The 17745-nt window shown below is 35.7% G+C and overlaps 1 protein-coding gene across 1 annotated transcript in view; it reads right to left on the bottom strand.

Moving 5' to 3' along the window:
* Positions 1-17245, bottom strand: part of LOC148819544 (doublecortin domain-containing protein 1-like) — an 87227-nt gene extending 69982 nt beyond the window's left edge. Inside the window, exons 1-7 of the mRNA XM_088934924.1 lie at positions 17055-17245; positions 14799-15071; positions 13931-14057; positions 12751-12913; positions 7864-8069; positions 5393-5486; positions 1453-1619 (exon numbers count right to left, since the gene is read on the bottom strand). Of these exons, the coding sequence (XP_088791050.1) occupies positions 1453-1619; positions 5393-5486; positions 7864-8069; positions 12751-12913; positions 13931-14057; positions 14799-15071; positions 17055-17245 (1221 nt within the window). The remainder of the gene's footprint in view (positions 1-1452; positions 1620-5392; positions 5487-7863; positions 8070-12750; positions 12914-13930; positions 14058-14798; positions 15072-17054) is intronic.
* Positions 17246-17745: the final 500 nt, after the last annotated feature.

Genomic DNA, 17745 nt, shown 5'->3' with positions numbered 1-17745 from the left:
AATAAGCATGAAAACTGAATGACATTTATTTAAATAATGTTGCTTATAAAAATTGCAGCCGATTAAATGATCGCTAACAGAAATGTAAAAGAAAATGAAACGGCCATTTGAATTATCCTGAAGTACAAACTCTTTTTAATATAAATATCCTTTAAATTTGACAGTAGTGTGGCAAATAAAAACAGACACACAACTTATCCTAATAATGAAAAAGTACATTATAACATACATATCATTGAAAACCAATACAAGCTAGCTGTGAGTCGGGAAAAATTGATGTGTGCTGCAGTTAAATTTATAACCACTTAATGACATTAAAGCTTTATGCACTGTGTAAAAAATGATCATTGTGGGACTGAATTTTTTCTCAACTTTTTAAACCTCTAGACACAGAAACAACTTAATTTCTCAAAAAATAAAGAAAGAGAAAGGCCAGGAAGGGTTTAGAAAGATATATGATTTATATTACAAGGTAGTTGCGCCTGTTTCTTTCTGGAACTCTATAGCTGTGCAGTGGCTGTGAATGACAGCTCCTCAGCTTGAAGCATGCAGTAAACACAGCCTCCTTCATTCACTCACAGTGCTATGGCCTTTTCACACGTTCCCTCCACAGCAGTGTTTGTCCCCAAACAGTAAAACAGCTCACACAATAGCATTCCGGCTTCAACACCCCCACCAGCACAACAACCATGTAATGGGAATGCTAATGAGACGAGACAGCTCTGTCACTGAAAGTGTTAACTGCTTTTAACTCTGTACTAACACAAAACAAGATAGTTCTCCCCGCACCCCCTGCAAAATGGACCAACAGGCACAAGAAACACTCAGCAAGCTAAGATCTGTCTCTTTCCATTTTCTGGTTATGCAAAATTGCAGGAGGTGACTTTTATATCAAGTAGCCACGTATTATAATATTAGTTTCGATATGCTTTGGAATGTTTTAAAGCAGTGTGCTGTGACTGAAGGTGTTAGCAAGGGCAATCCTGCTTCATAGTAAGCAAAATGGCAGCATTTTTCAATAAATCGGATTAAAACACATTGTCTGTGATATGCTGTAACACATTAACGCTGGCAGAGGCTTTTGAAACTGGTATGCTTAATTTACGCAAAATATACATTCTGGAAAATCACAATTCTGTTGAGCTACTTTCAAAGAAAAACGAAAGCCTTGAAATTCTAACTGTGCATGTGAAAACTGAATCGACCGAGCTCCATCAGTAGCAAAGTAGAAAAAAAGACAAGACACATGACATCAAATACTGAAAGACAGATACAATTAGCATCATTATTGTTGGCCCAGAGATCACAGAGAAACTGTTCTGGCCCCCACTGAGTGCTGGAACCCATGCAATAAGTGTCACATTCTTTTAATGACAGAACGCCAATCAATCTCTTCAAAATACAGGCACATGAATTGTTTTTTTTCAATAGCCCCCTTTTCAAACAACTCACCTGTTTGATTTGGTCCTCAGCAGGCTTCAGCTTCTGATGTAAGGCCCACAAAACTCCTTGGATGTAGAGTTTAGCTCCTGTAGGACTGAATAACTCTCCCTTAGAGACCCAGACTGGTCCTCGCAGAGGTGTAATGGAATTCTGCAGACAGCTGTCAAGGAAAGGAACTGCAGAAGAAGAAGAGGAAAAAAAATAATAAATCCCATCTGACTCAAATTTCACTTGTTAGAAAAAGAGCTCTTAAACCAGCTCTGGGCCCATTTTCTAGGTATGTATTATTTATGTGTGACCTGTGGAAGCTCTGAAAAGAACAAACTCCTAGATGACTAGTGGCCACCATGAGGGGTGTATATATAGCAAGCCCCCCCAACTGTAGGATTCATAAGCACACCTGAATAGTTTTGAAGTGTGCCTAACTAGCTGCACACAGTGTCATGGTGTGCACTGATTGCCTTATCTTCTCATTTATCACAGATGAATTGGAACCAGCCTTGCTGAAACCTCCTTTCATTGTTCTGATAAAACTGCATGAAGCTATAGACGGGCTCTTGCCAATGAGGTTAGAAGAAGAAAAAAAGTAAGGAAAGGATATAAAGAATCATATTCTTTGAAGGAATATTCAGCTATCCCAAAGACATATCACAAAGAGCCTTCATATCTATTGTAATATTTTAACCACCAGTGACAGCAGAGGGGATGTTATCATTTCTTAACATTAGCCACTTCAATGGGTTCAATAGCAACCATTTACAAAGACACAAATACAAAACAGCTATTCTGAGCCTGCGCAGTAGTTGCTTAAAATGAACCTGACCTGATATCAACAAAGAGCATATCATTAGTTATCAGAGTAATGAGTAATTGACCTTTCTGCTGAAATTGCTATAACAAATTCCACAACAAGAACAACAACTTAACACTAGTTGCTGCAACCACAATAATACAGGTATTGTGGTTGTTAGGCCAAACTAGTTGACTACTGTGTTATATGAACCTATTATCATCCAGCAGAATAATATCAACAAAACTCAGAGCTATGCCCAATACATAAAAAGACTATGCATACCTTACAGTGAAGAACTCTTCGTAAACCCAAACATTTGACCACTCAAAATTCAAAGTCTGTTATTGGTTTCTTAAAAATGCATTTCAAATTAATTCAACAGCCGCTTCATACTTTTGTTTACACGTTGGCCATCAAATCATTTTGTCCCTTGGGTGTTTATGAGGGGGACATTTTAGCAGTCATTTTCTTAAATATTGATGCCTATCTGAATTTGGGTTTTTTTACTGCTGAATGGAATGACAAGCACACGATTGCCGTACTTAAAGCAATCTTTCACAGCTGCTTTGCTTTTCAGTGATCCCATTAAATTGACAGCCTGCGCCTGCAGGGTTTACAACATTACAACACAGCAGAACAAGATGTTGATTTGCACAATGCAACCTAATGGAACGCAGCTTTACCCAGAAAAAAAACAACAACGTTACTTAGGGTAATTTATTTGGACCTCAATAAATGGAGATTCAGAAGCCTCTCACTGTGACCTTTGGTGAACACCTGGGTTACTTCAATTGTTTATATGTGGGTGCACTCTGGCACTAAAATGGGCAGTAGGCACGCAATTGAGTAATTCTTTCTTACTTTAAAGAATGCAGTATGAGTCATGCTTTCCTTAAATTGAGTGAAATAGTTATGCATTAAATATGCTGGCAGATCTTCTGCTTGGGCAAGTGGACTGAAATGGTGTGAATTGTTAATGCCTTGCCGCCTCAGTTCACGCCTCATGATTGATCATTTGTAACTATATCTACCCTTTGTTCCATGAAATCAAGTATAGAGTAATGGGTTCATCAGATTTCGGGTTAAATTGAGAGTGAAGAGGTTCTGTGTGTGGAAACAAGAGCGACCATGTTCGGGGCCTGCCTTGGAACAGCATGGGATCTAAAGGAGATATTCAAAACCACTCCACTCATCATACGCTGGCTGATTCTGAATGGGGCCCAGTCGCATGGGATGTTTGGTGCTTTTCCAATATAGTTAATATCTTTTACAACTTACAAGGACTCAGTTGCTGCACTGTTTGTATGGGTCTGGAGATTGTGGGTGGTTTTACAGTGAAACAACCTCAAGGAGTCTAGCTCATTTTAATACATACTGTATGGTGACCCCCACGCCCTCTGCAAAAAATATAAGACCTCATTTCTAAGTGCTCTTCTGCTTGATTCTCAGATTAATTCATAGTTTTTGATGGGAGGGTACTACCTATCAAACCTCAGGAGCAATAGCAAAAAAGTGTGGAGTTTTTCAAGCCTGCATCCCTGGGTCAATATGTGAACTGTGTGATCTTGGTCTCAAATCAATCAAGAAAAAAAGACTGATTTAGTTGAAAAGAAAACTTGAACCTAATGCAAAGAGAAAGACTGTGGAACAACACAGCTTTTATTTTAAAGAGCTTTATCTATGGATTGAAACTTTTTTTTCTCTAAAGCAGTTACAGCCAATAATCGCATTCACACTTTCCTCTGGAGCTGTTCTCTGTCTTGATGCTGTGGAAGACAGTTGTCTCCCAGTAGCTGCATGCTGTGGACAGTGAATACTAGGGGGTGGCACTGGAGTGTCAGGGAAGGGAAGGACACTAGCAAAGGAACTGCTCATATTTTGTCTTTGCATCCACTTTGTTCTTGTTCAGAGAACATGTAAAACACACCTCCTCCAGAATTTATTGAATGTCTAAAGCTATGATGATGACATTCGATTGTCGCATACCGAGTGGTACACACGGGGTTTTGGCATCATAAACAATTTAGTATACAACGAATATAGACATTCAGACACTTGTGTACCAAAAACACAGAATTTCCGCATAGTTGTAAGAACAGAGAGATTTATTAGAAATGTTTTCTATGGATTAAATATTAGCCTTTATTTTGTGAAGGATATAAACATTTACACAGGCTGTAACCTAAAAAATAATTTCTCACCCAGGCAGAATATCTATAAAATAAATGATATGTACTTTAAACCGTATTAGAGTTGTCTCAATAACAGCAATTTTGTATTAAACTGTTTTTGAATGCAGGGCAGACTACCTTACATGGCATTGTACAGTATTCCTATCTTCAGTGATATACTACAAAGCTATTTTAAAATAAGGTTTTATTTGATAAAATCTTGACCATTTTCATTTAGAAAGCAAACATTAAAGGTTTACAATGTCATTTTTTTATCACGAGGGTGATGGTTTCCAGAACCAGTTTTGTCTATAAAGTATAAAAAACAACACTCAATCCAGAATTCTGTACATTTCTAATGCTATATCTATTACTTCTATGGTGTTGTGCCACAGAACTGTGAAATACGCATGGAGCTATGAAAAAACAAACCACAAGATCTAAAGTGCATTTCTTCACAATTTGTAACCTAATGGTTGAATACCACAACGCAGCTTGTACCTTCCTTGGATACTTAAGAAGTTATGGATCAAGACGTAACAGGGGTCCATCTATCAAGCTGTGTTATGCCATGCCATGTCACATTATGCCTTCCTAGCGTTCTTAGTGACAGAGCGATCCTTCAAGGGCCATGCTACATGTTCTTGTGATGACTTGAAGGCAAACAGTGAAGCTGTTATCACCTCCTCTCCCCCTGACACTTGGAGTGGCATGGCCATGAACATCATCCCACGCATGGAACACTGCTTGGAGGAGAGATCTGGACATGTGGAAGCTGTCGTCCAGGAGACAGTTCTGCATACTGTCAATTTATTTATGCACTTCAGTTTGTTTATTTTCAGATGGTTTGATTATGAATGTTTAATAAATGCCCCCTTACTAACAGTACTCTGTAGCTTTGGTTCTATATAGTTAATAGCATTATACACAAGGCTTAAGCTTCGGAAGCAAGGCCTTAAAAAGAGGAAAAGAAAAGAAATCATACTATGGCTGATGTCTTCAATTCGATTTCCTCCCCAGTCATAGAGGACTTTCGCTGGTGACGTGAGGTTTAACTTCTCAGTACAAAGATCTAGGAACTAGAAGAGAAAAAGAAAGCATTAAACCAAATGATGAATGAAAAACAAGTGAAGCAAATCCTCTCCAAATTGTTTAGATGCTTTCTCTTACAAATGCATATTTAAATGCTAGTCAGCTATTTGAATATCACATTTAAGCAACTTGTTAGTTTGTGACATATGACACCTCAGCAGTCTGAACTTGATGTACAGTTGTTAGCAATCACTACCTAGAAAGAGAGATGAAAGGGTTGAGCAGGTGATGATAGATTGCCTTTGACTATTTAGAAATGCAAGATTTAATGGTGGTTTTTGTACAAATAAGTCACATCTTTATTTTTGTAATAAATCCATAACATTTCCAAAAATAGGATGAGAGGCAACATCACCAACAAATCACACATATGAAGAGAATGGTCCCGTTGTGGGGAATTCTAGAATGGATTGTATTGAGCACTTATGACTTTCCTTAGAAGAAAACTACTTAATTTATAGAAAGTAAAAAATAATGGGGCATTTTAAAATACTGAACATATCACTGTATTAAATATACAGTAAGCCTGTACATTCTTTGCATAATTTTAATACAAACATTGAATAAGCTTAACAAGGACTTCAAAATCCCTCAAAGGACGAATGTAATAGTGGAGCTGAAAATTGACTGAGAAAGGATGGGAAAGTGGTGTGAAATGTCAAAGGCTCAATCCTCGCAAGGCTTCCACTTGTCTTCCGCTGATAATACTCATTATGAACACGTATTTTCAGTCTTTTTCTTCATTAGTATGCATTTCAAAATACATTTTAATTTGAACATGCTAAATGTGCTTCATTAACTAGTAACTTCAACTAACCATCATCCATCCATCATCAGAAAGTTGCTTATTCCTCAAATAACCACCACTACTTTAAAAATCCTCGGTTTTGAATTCACTTTAAATGCTGATTTTATAATATAGACTGAAAATATTTACACTTGTAACATATTTGAGAACCACAAAATTAATGTCTGTTTAAACTACTAGAGAGTTTAGTACACTAAGTAATCTAGTTACGTTAATCAATATAGACTTTAAATCTGTAGGGTTCCGGAGAGAAAACCATGGAACTTTATTTATAAATAAACGTATCCAACCATGCACAGCAGGGTAACCCAGGAATCAGTACACCATATGTCACCACTTTGTAAAGTGCAATACATTCTAATGTCCAGATTTCAATATATGTAATTTTAAGTAAATCATTTATTTAATTATGATTCACTTTACATTTGGTATTTAATGGACTGTATGTCTCATGTGGCTTGAGCATGGCACTCATACTGCCAAAGTCTGGGGTCATACTTGTCTGTTCTCAATGAGGAAGGGAGCTGGGCACCCAATCCCATTACCTGCCCATGAGAAGAGTGGCACTGGTTCCCCCTACAGACAGAATCAGTAATGGGACTGCATTTATACTATATATACTGTATACAGATATATACATACATACACATATAATTTATATTTGAAGTTTGATCAGTTCCTAACGGCAGTGCATTCTCGAGTTTTATGGATATATTTAATACATACATGGTCTGTCACCATATATTACAGTAAACCATTACAATGAAAACACTAAATCAGAAATGTAACAAAGCTAAATTCAAAATGCCACGCGATGGCCTGAGGCAGATTCTAAACAGAGCGAGTGTCAGAAATTTCTAATCGAGGGAGGCAGAGTTCCATAATGGGGCACAAAGGAAAAGGGATCTGTTAATTCCAGTTGGTTTATTTCCACTGGTTCATCGACCAGGATTAAGTTCAGATTAGATTAATGTGCACTTCATACTCACTGAAGTAAGAAAAGGAGAAGAATCCTACAGTTTCTTATTTCACCAACATAAGCATACTGTGAGTAAAATGAAATGCACACTTACAATTTAGTAGATTTTAAAGAAGATAGACTTTAGTTCACTTCTTACATTCCAACAGGCAGCTGACCTAATGCTACTTGTTGTTCAGGTTATTTTAACTCAGATCTAGTATTTATTGTTCCAAAACTGACAGCTTCAGTAATAGCTCCAAGACACTGTAGAAAAATCCAATCTCTGTGATTCATTTTGAAGAATCTTTTTATATTAACCGATGACGCATTCTCATGTTTCTTATATGTTGTATTCACTTGTTCTTTTCAGTAATTGCTCTTAGAAATGTAAAATGAGAAAATGTTTTGTGTGTTGTTATTTTAAAGTAGCAAAAATGATTGTTGATGAGTATGCATTGAAGACTAATAAAAGAAAAAAATTTTGATTCAATATAAAAAAAACTCTTGTCAAGATGAATGTCAGTCTACACCTGAGTTACTTCTCCAGAATAACACAGAGCATTCCCAGTAAGAATGTTTGAACCCACTGTTTTACCTTTTCCATCTGATCCTTCGCAGAGGTGACCTCATAACCAGTCCTCCCCGTTCCGTTCTTAAATACTAGAACCCTCATGGCTGTCTTCTCACTCAGTCGTCTCAAACGCTGCGAGAGGCTGACTTTGGTTTTTCCACGTTTGGCATCATTAGGGAGCACCACGCCGTTCATCGTCCAACTAGCCTCCTTGGCCAATGACAGATGGTCTGGAAGAAAAGGTAAAGTCAATATTTGGCTTGAAAAACTGAAGTACCCATCCCCCTCCCGTTTTAACATACATTGGCCATACTCCACATCTATGTGCATATCATCAAAATACTACCATCAGCTCCCACTAAGCACAACATAAGCTGTAGCAAGCTGGCCGTGCTGATAGCGGGCATAAATCATTGTTCCTGAAGGGAGCAGATGTTCAGGGTATGAAAGAGTAATACCACAATTTAGCCATAATTAAAATTCACCTTAGCATGCCTCTCTCACTAATCAGCTGATTATTTAGTTACTCACCCACACTGCCATTTCTTTTGACCCCTTTTTCATTCTGCTGGCTCATAAGAAGTACACACTTAAAGTCAAAATATTCCAACTTTTCATATGTATAGAGTTTCATAAGTATAGAGTTTATTTTGATTAAGTTCACATCTTCTGTAGGACTGACTGGTACAGTACATCTACTCAAATCATTTCTAAAATATTTTTGGGGTACCTAATTTCTTTTTTCATTGAATGTAACAAAATTAAAATATAGATAGTCGGCCTGCGAGATACAAAGAATCAAGTACATTAGATGCTAATTTCACACTGAAAGTCGAGAGGAAGATAATAGGGTTTCGGCTGTGGCAACTTTGTCAGGCATGTGAAGACCTGAAAAAGGCCAAAGTAGGTTCCACAACTGAAACCTTGGTTTTCTTCTTCTTTTCTGCTTTCCAGTGCATTATCAACCTCTACTTATTCCAAAATAAAAATGAAAATGGCTTGAAAATGAACATACTTATGACTGTAGTATTGAAATCAGACTGTGCTTTTTCATGTCTGCTAATGGCAATGTGTTGTGTATTTTTTTACACCTGCTAAGAACTGAATCCTGTTTATTATCTAATCCTGTAAGTTAATTAAGTTTTCATAATAGCTAATAAATATTACTTGGATTTTCATTGTTCAGGTCTAACCTCTAAATAAGAACTTACACATTTAGTATTTGCACCAATGTTACTGTAATATCTCCATTTTGAATAAGGAGTAAAAAGGGCATTTCTGTTTCTTTCGTATCAGATAGGTTTTCCAAATTGGATGGTCAACCACACCTGGTTCAAATCAAACACAATAATAACATTTATTTTCTACAAACTGGAAAAAGCTGATGTTATTCTTGATGTCTTCAATAGAAGAACTGATAATAGTATTTCACTTTACTCTGAGTAAATTCAAAACAAACATTGAATAAAAAACCCTTTGAATAAAATTACAGACATGATAAAATTCATTGGTCTTGAACCTAAAAAAGAAGATAATCTTGCAATGATCTAAACCAGATTATTGCTGTTTAGAAAATAGTGCTGACATTATTATTATTTTAATTTAACACATCTCCACTTGGCATCTATTGAAAAATAAAACAAATAAACACAACCTGGTCTCAAGCAAGACCAGCATTGTTGTTTGAAGCCTTAGGCTTGTTTATGAAAATGTTGAATTTAATAACCTTACTCTGACATCTTGTCATATACATGCCTTGTTGTAGCATTGACATAAATTATGAACAGCTAATTTGCTATGCCAATCACCCTGTCTTACTGTTTTGTCTGTATTCTTAGAAGAGGAACAGTGCATTTCTGAAATGCTTTCATTGGTGAATTCACCGCACCCGTGACAAGACAGGTCTGTGCTGCAGAGTGCAGCTCGGTACACAGGGCTAGGAGGGCCACTCAGGAGGAAGATTCCTCTGTCAGAACTCTCCCTTAAACCATTACTAATATCCTGATTAAGCACTTCACCTTTCAACACAGTCTTCAAACGTCACGAAAGATATCATCTCTAACACTGAAATATGTAGGAGGATCTGCCGAGCAATTTTATGCTTCAAAATTAATATATTAAAAAAGTTCCCATAAATCTTTCGATTCACTCAATTAAAAAAATAAGTAGAAAATAATTTGAAAAATATTTTCCCCCAGACATTAGTCTTGTATTTGGCAGTTTTCTATTATTTATAATAAGATGGGTGTAATATAGTTCACTATTGTGCTTAATCTATAATTACAATATAAGTAATCCAATATTATATTTATTCATGTATTTTTCTCAAAATGTATTTTCACCGATGTTGACCAAATGCTGATCAAATATGCATACACCAGGAAAAAGTGTGAAAAAAACATATTTCTAAAGCTGTTCAAAGTTGGGCAGGCAGATAAATCCCATAACTAATGTGATGATATCTCCAACATTCTGCATTGCGTTTCTAAGCTATTCACCTTCACTTTGAAGGTGTTCACATTTACTTTTCAAAGTTTTTCATTTGTCTTCTATTTAAATTATCATTCATGGCAGCACATTTAATTTTTCTCATGATATATTAAAAAAGACTAAGCTCTTGAAGATGCATTACTTTTTTGTTTTACAAATGTAATAGCATTAAGCAAAAGATGAGAATGAATTATAGGTATATTACAAATGTTTTTTTTTCTGAGTTTAATGTGCCTTTAAACGGCAAATAGGAGAGCCAAATTCAGCACCACAGAAAAAAAAAAGGATTCCTCTCTACTACTATGCAATTAATGGGTTAAATAATACACCAGAAAGTCTCACCTTACCTTACAGCCTGTTGAAAATTAGAAAACATTCCTGAGAACATTTGCTATACAACGTAGGCAAAGCATGCTTCATTTAACAGAAGGGTTTCTGCTTTTCGTGAAATACAGAAAATGACAGAGCAATTAAGTTTTGCTGTGCATGAAGTTAGGAGTGTTACAGTGCTACCTGGCTCCTTGACTAGTATTCTGAATGTCTAAATCAGTCAGCAATTAGAAAGATGTAAATACATAATTTCATTGACACATACTCCTACAAAACAGATGACGGGTAACGTCCGTAGATCACACCTCTCTGTATCAATCAGAACTTGTCAAAACACATCAACTCACTTAGAAGACACTGGAAAACTTTTTTGACAGGTTTCACTTTTCTTAGACATGCCACATACTGTAAGTCATTTGAAGTTCTCATACTTCCTTTTTTTTGTCAAGTCACAAATGAGCTGAGTATATTTGTTAAGTTCTGTGGGCTACAATAAATATATTAAAAATATATTGTATAAATCCTTTCAATATTAATATTAATATATTAATAGTAATCTCAAAGGAAAAATGTACAAGATATGAAAATTGCAATTAAAATGTTAAAATCTGATTAAAATTGTGAAATTAATCATAGTGTGAGATAATCCTTACGATAACTGCTTTACAAAAAAGGAAGCAGATTTAGGGTCTTTTTTATCTCAAATGAAATGCTGTATTAATTTGAACATTAAACGTTATTCCTTAACATATACCCACTGCATGTGAAAGTGTAGCATCCTTCCTTTACACAAATTTTAAGAATGCTAATTTCCTCATTCTAACCTACACTGTGCTCTGCTCAGAGCTCACCTAGTAGTTTTGGTCTCAACAGACAAGGCCCATCTGCCACCTGCTCCACTTTATGTCCCAGCGACAACTGTCGGGCAGCACAAAGATTGATTATCAGTCAAAAACCATCGCACAGCACCAGATTTTAGTGGGTTAAGCTTGCTGATCCAGCAAGAGCCAGTATGAAATTCTAGTGCGGCATGCCAACATTTTGGTGCTGAAAGAACAGCAGTGCATGTCGCCATGAAACCCAGCCAAAGTAACACAGCTGAAGCACAGAAGTTCCTACCCTGAACTTGGCTTCAGAAAAAGTATTCATAAATAAACTTAACAATTGTACAATTATTTACAAAACTCAGCATGTGCATTGTTCATAATGGTGCCATTCCAACAATATGAAGAGGATATTATGATAGTGTCATAGAACTCATTTAGAAACATTTCAACTTGTCAAACATTCAATGGATATTCCAACTAATAAATACAATACAGAATAATGCATATAAAATAGTAATAAAAAACAAACAAATGTTTAGTTTTTAGGGCTATATGGAACACATATGGTTCCAAAGTGGAATCAACTTTTCAATTATTGTATTACTCTTTATTAATAGATAAATATCCTAATCTCTAATGATGATGATCTGTTTCAAATTAACTTTAGGTTATAAGGTGTTCAGTTCTGCCTTGAATATTATTTGAATGAGATAATTATTGTTTTAGAAAGCATTACATTATTTGGGTTATGTAGCATTGAAAGAGATGACATAGCTCTGGAGTCAAAATGATGAAACTTTAAACAATGCTAAATGAATAAACATTAATTTAAAGCAGCTTAGCATCAGCTAGGTATGGGTTATTTTTTGCTTTAAATTACAAATTATTTTAGGCGCTAAAGTCAGTGAATTGTAGAGGCTTGACTCAGAGTTGCCAGGATTATATAATAAACATAATGGATTGAGTCTGTTTAATGTCACCTAAACTAATAGAAAGATTCAATAAATCTCTGACTTAATTTATTATCTTTTCCATGTTTAACCTCCTGCAGACTCCCTAATGTCCATTTAGATCCAAATTAAATTAAGCACTGATGCTAATAAAGAGCATTAAACAAAGCTGTCAGTAGATGTTTCTTTCATTAAGCACATTATCTTTTTACTGAGCTGTAAATGAGTAAACATTCATTTTGCTGAGGTACGCAATGTGGCGCCGTAATGAGCTCGGCTCATGCATCACGTCTGATTTGGAGTGATTTTGGTACCTTTCACTTCTTTAAATGGGTCCACAAACACCTCTCCAGATGAAATATAAACATCGGCATCATGAGGAATGTCTTTTGGTTCAAAAGCTTCTTCACCATTTGCCAGAAAAACCCGCCGGGCTGCAGTGTTCAGCTTGAGCTTAATGGTGCATTCTTCCAACAACTGCAAACCAAACAAGAGGTAAGGAGATGGAAGGATTATATACAATAATTAGGGTCTCAATAGCAAAAATGCACAAGTAGATAATCTACAATAGAGCTATGGCTAATATACAGGTAGCTGTAAATGTCTTGAAATTTCATTCAGCTGATGCTGTTTATACTGTAAATGACGTTATTGAATTTTATTAATTTCTGCAATAAGTGCAAGACACATGACAGCTCATCTCCTAAAACGTTTAGCCTAAAACACAAAAATAAAAGCAAAAATATATGTATATGTTTGGTGCATAGTGCTAATATTACTGTATATGGGTAGATAAATTCACATTCACATTCCATATTAGACATTTGTACTGCATCAGTCAGATCCATCTGCATAATCATTTTTAAATAGCAGAGGCAACAGCACAAACAAAATCCAGATACAATCCCTCTTTTAGCACAATGATTGAAGGTTGCTGCCTGCATTAAAATGTTAGCCACGTTGTCAAACATTGTCTGCTGAGAGATTAAATCTCTGTCTTTTGTAGGCCTAAGGTGGATGTAGAGACTGGTGGAATATTTGCATTTTATCCTTGACAAATCTGACTAAATGCAACATGTCTGGAGACACAGTGAAAAGCATTATTCTGACATTCAAGACAATCCACTGTGGAGCTATGGAAGGGTGATTATATGGAGAGGAATCACCCTTTATCAGAATGTCTTTGGTGATGACTCAGTATAACCTTAATGTTCAGCAATACTGTACCTTGATGAAGTAATTTATCACCAACAGTTTTATTATTTTTACAAGTCATTCCAGAAGTATTGATGTTATAGCAGGACAACGCAATAACACATAATGCTAAGATAACACTTACAAGAAAACAATACCCAAGTACTGCTTTGGCTATCTTATTCTTCTAACATGAACACAACAGAACATCTGAGGCATGAACTCGCCAATGGCATCAACATAAGACAACCGTGGCTCCAGTTCCACAGAGGGTTGGAAAAGAGAAAATTATAAGATTACCATATTCATGTTGGGGGCAGTGACTCTGGCAAAGGTACATCTTGATCCATTCTTGTAAGCAATTACTCTAATTATCCAAGGCTTATACTTAAAGACTGGAGACTTTCTTGAAAAATGAAGTGACCTCCTTCAGTGGAAAAAAAACCCACAAATAATTGCATGCATGCATATGAGCTGTATACATCTTTGACATAAATATAGGAATTACAGGTAATAGGTAAAATGCTAATGAATATGAAGACAAATATTTAAAATTATATTTAGGTACATTGCCTATCAAATAAATCTTATAATATAATCCTGAAGCTATTCATTTCCTTTCATCAAAACTATTCATTTTAATGGATTTTAACAATTATATTTACAATATTCTAGTTCATAGATGATTACCAAGTACAGTTGGTAACAAGTACTGTACTTGACAGGTTTGATTGTTTTGTATTAAATACAATACTTTAAAAGTTTGAACAACAAATATGTTGAGAAGATTTATTTTTAGAATTATCTGTATATTAAGAGGTAAAGTTTACTTGTTTTCTGTGTGGATCGTGAATTTCAACAGTGTGTTAAAAAATTAATAAGCATTAGCACTGCACCTTAGCCATTCTAGTCAAGAATCATTTTCCTCCTACATACAAGTACTGTAGCTAAGAATGAATAGCGTATGCTGTTTCTGCTATGGCTGAAGTTCCAAGGCAGCATTTCATGAAATGAAAATAAAGGGGGAATTAAAGATACATACAGCACTAGTTGAACTACCTATTTACGCATTCCTTTCTTTATTAAAAAACTGCGTAACAATGGACAGGTAAGAAAATGCATCTTCAGGGCCAGCTGTGTAAGACACAGAAGGAATTATTGTGGTTACCTGAGCTGAGATCCGGGAGCACTGAAAGGTCTCTTGCCTTTGCAAGGCAATATGGGGCCTGTCCTGTTTATACTGTTTGATGTACTGCTGTTGCACTCTGATGCGCCCTCATTGCTTTTGACTGAACTGTTTTCATCTGAGTGGCAATCTCGAGACTGTGACCCCTTTGCCAATGCTGTGGAAAGTGGGTGAGAGCCTAGAGAAAGATGTGCTGAATGTCTTCTTTTTTTACACTCTTTTAAGGTCTTGCTTTCATAAGGAGATGGGAATTTCCTGCAGACATAAAGATAATAATAGTAGTTTAATTCAAAAGCCAGTACCAATACATTTTGATGTAAATCTACCATGTGCTGTATTAAATCATGGTTAAAAGCTGTTTCCTTAAAGATCAGCAAGAGTGTAATAGAGTGTCTTGTATGATGAATCTATTAGTATTTTGTCTACTGTATATTTGTCCTATGAACAAATTAAAAACTGGTATGTACTTAATGAATATGATAGGTTATATACAATTTGCAGGCACATAAATTAATGATTAATGTTAACAGAAATTGAGTTTTTATAATGATAAAGATTATTGAGAAGAATATACTGAATAATGTACAAATTCCAATTGCACTGTCGGAACCTTGAGTTTTTATGTATTTCAAGATTATTTAGTGAGGATTTTATGTACACAATATATTCTGAAAAAACCCTTAGATGAACTACTTGTATAGGCTCTTTATTCTGTCTGGTTTGTAACTGGAGTTCAGTAAATATTTTTCTTTTATGTAGTGTCAAAACAGTTGAGCGTTAACAGAATCCTCACCAATCTAGTCATTTTCCATACTCTTAGACACCAGTCCCCATGAGGCCAACAATCCTATTCAAAAGTGAAAAATGCTGCTACTCAGACAAGCCGTGCTTCAACGAGAAGTATGCGGTTCTAGCCTATCACACAGTATATTAGTAGTGAATTCACCCCTAGGATAATAACAGTTGGCAGGGGTTTAGCTTTACTATGGCTCACTGCCAGACTACTGTCGGTCAAACAGTCCCTTTTTCCTTGTTTCCACTCTGCAAAAACTATTGTGATGAATTTGCATTGGCTGGTAATACTTTATGTGTACCATGGATCAAGCTGTGACATAACTCTTTAATCCACTATTATTCAGATGTATTCTTTATTTCTTCTTCTGACAGCCAGTGTAATACTGACATGGCATAGTAACACTGACATGGTACAAGGACCCTTTCAACAAGTGCTTTTTAAAAAAATATCTTGCCTTTTTCCTCCTACTCTAATACATTTTTAATGCACATTGGCAGTAGTTAACCTTCTTAGAGTTCTTTGAAAAATGTTACTGTAAGAATAATCAATCACAGACGCAAATACACACACATCTGGCACACATCCAAGGCACTCAGTTCCTTGATCTTTGTAAAGAAACAGAAATGTTTTTTTTCTTATGCCAGTAGGGGAACTCTAATCAGACTGGGTGAGGGGCATAAATAGAAGACACGAACAATGGATGATAAGGAACAAAGCTGTGCGGTATACTTGAATTACAAGTGGTTAGTACTTAACTCTAAGAATAGGATCTTAAATGGTTTATTCTTTAGCTCCATCTATCCTCTATGTATCTATGTAGAGTACTAAGAATTTAGTGAACTAGAGTATTTTTAAAAGCCAACACTTGCTAATACTTGATTTTAACTAGTTAAAGCTATCACAACAAAGCCTCATGCCTCAGAAGGGGAAAAGATTTGTGATCTATCAAAACCACTGTGACCTGTAAGTGTAAGACAGATCTATAAGTAAGACAGTTGTCTTTTATTTTTTAAAATATATATTCCAATAACTAAATAATGTGTTAACAATAAATGCACAACAACATTTACAGTATTTCAGGTAGCAAAAGATATTTATTATTAACAGTCAATTTGGGAGTCCTCAAAGATCTTTATATATTTATACAATGAAAGAAGAAGAAAGAAACCTTAATATTAAGTAATTAAAAAAATACTTCTCACAGAATAAACCAAGAATAAGCTTTAAATACAATACAAAGCAACAAAAGTTAGATTAAATCAGCAAGATTTAGAATATTTATTATATTGTAGAATATTGTGTTAAAGGAAACTTTACAAAACTGCATGCTTTGAATGGGGTATAACTTCTCCAATTTAATGGTATATTTCCTTTCAAGCTACCTGTCACAGGCCAGGCCTTGCTTTGGAGTTCATTCCATGCTCAGTAAAGTAATTGCTTACCTGGGAAGATGACAGGCCGATGATGTTAAGGTTGCATTAAACCTGTCATTGTACTTCTGCACTAACAGGTCTTCTAGACTGCTCTGGAGGGAGCCAAGGGAAGCACTGCATGATCTTCTGCTCCCTTCAGTCTTCCCAGAAGTCTTGCTGTCAGTTGTGCTGGAACTTGCTGGTCTCCTTACACTTGCCATCTCTTCCCAAAGAAGACAATTGGAAAACTGTTATTACATTCAGAAAGAGGTAATGTGTCCTCATGTACAAATCATAAAATTAGATTTAAACACCATGTACTATTGCTCTACGTGCATCATGATAACAAGCTTTTCATGTTTGGTTATTATTTAGTTAATTTATTCCACCCAATGATGCCTGAAAAGTGTTAAGAGTGCAGTTCAGAGCAAAATACAGTTTGTAGCATATAACTCATATATAAACTCATCTTCTGTGCCTCAGCTCCCAAAAACAGCAGACTGCAGTTAGGTCATGCACCACCACACACATTTTTTAATTCTGACTTGAAATGCAACATTGACTTCATGACATTAAAAGGGCTTAGGAGAACACAATAATTATCAACTATGATTGCCTCAGTCTACACCTTACATAGCAGACACAATATGAAGACAAATAGGCTCTGGCTGCTCTTAGACAAGAGCTCTGTTCTGGACTGTGTCAAATCAAACTCTTAACC

This window comes from Atractosteus spatula, chromosome 16, assembly GCF_055471065.1.
Source record: "Atractosteus spatula isolate fAtrSpa1 chromosome 16, fAtrSpa1.hap1, whole genome shotgun sequence".
NCBI classification, from domain to species: Eukaryota; Metazoa; Chordata; class Actinopteri; order Semionotiformes; family Lepisosteidae; genus Atractosteus; species Atractosteus spatula.
This window is presented reverse-complemented; position numbering and strand designations above follow the sequence as displayed.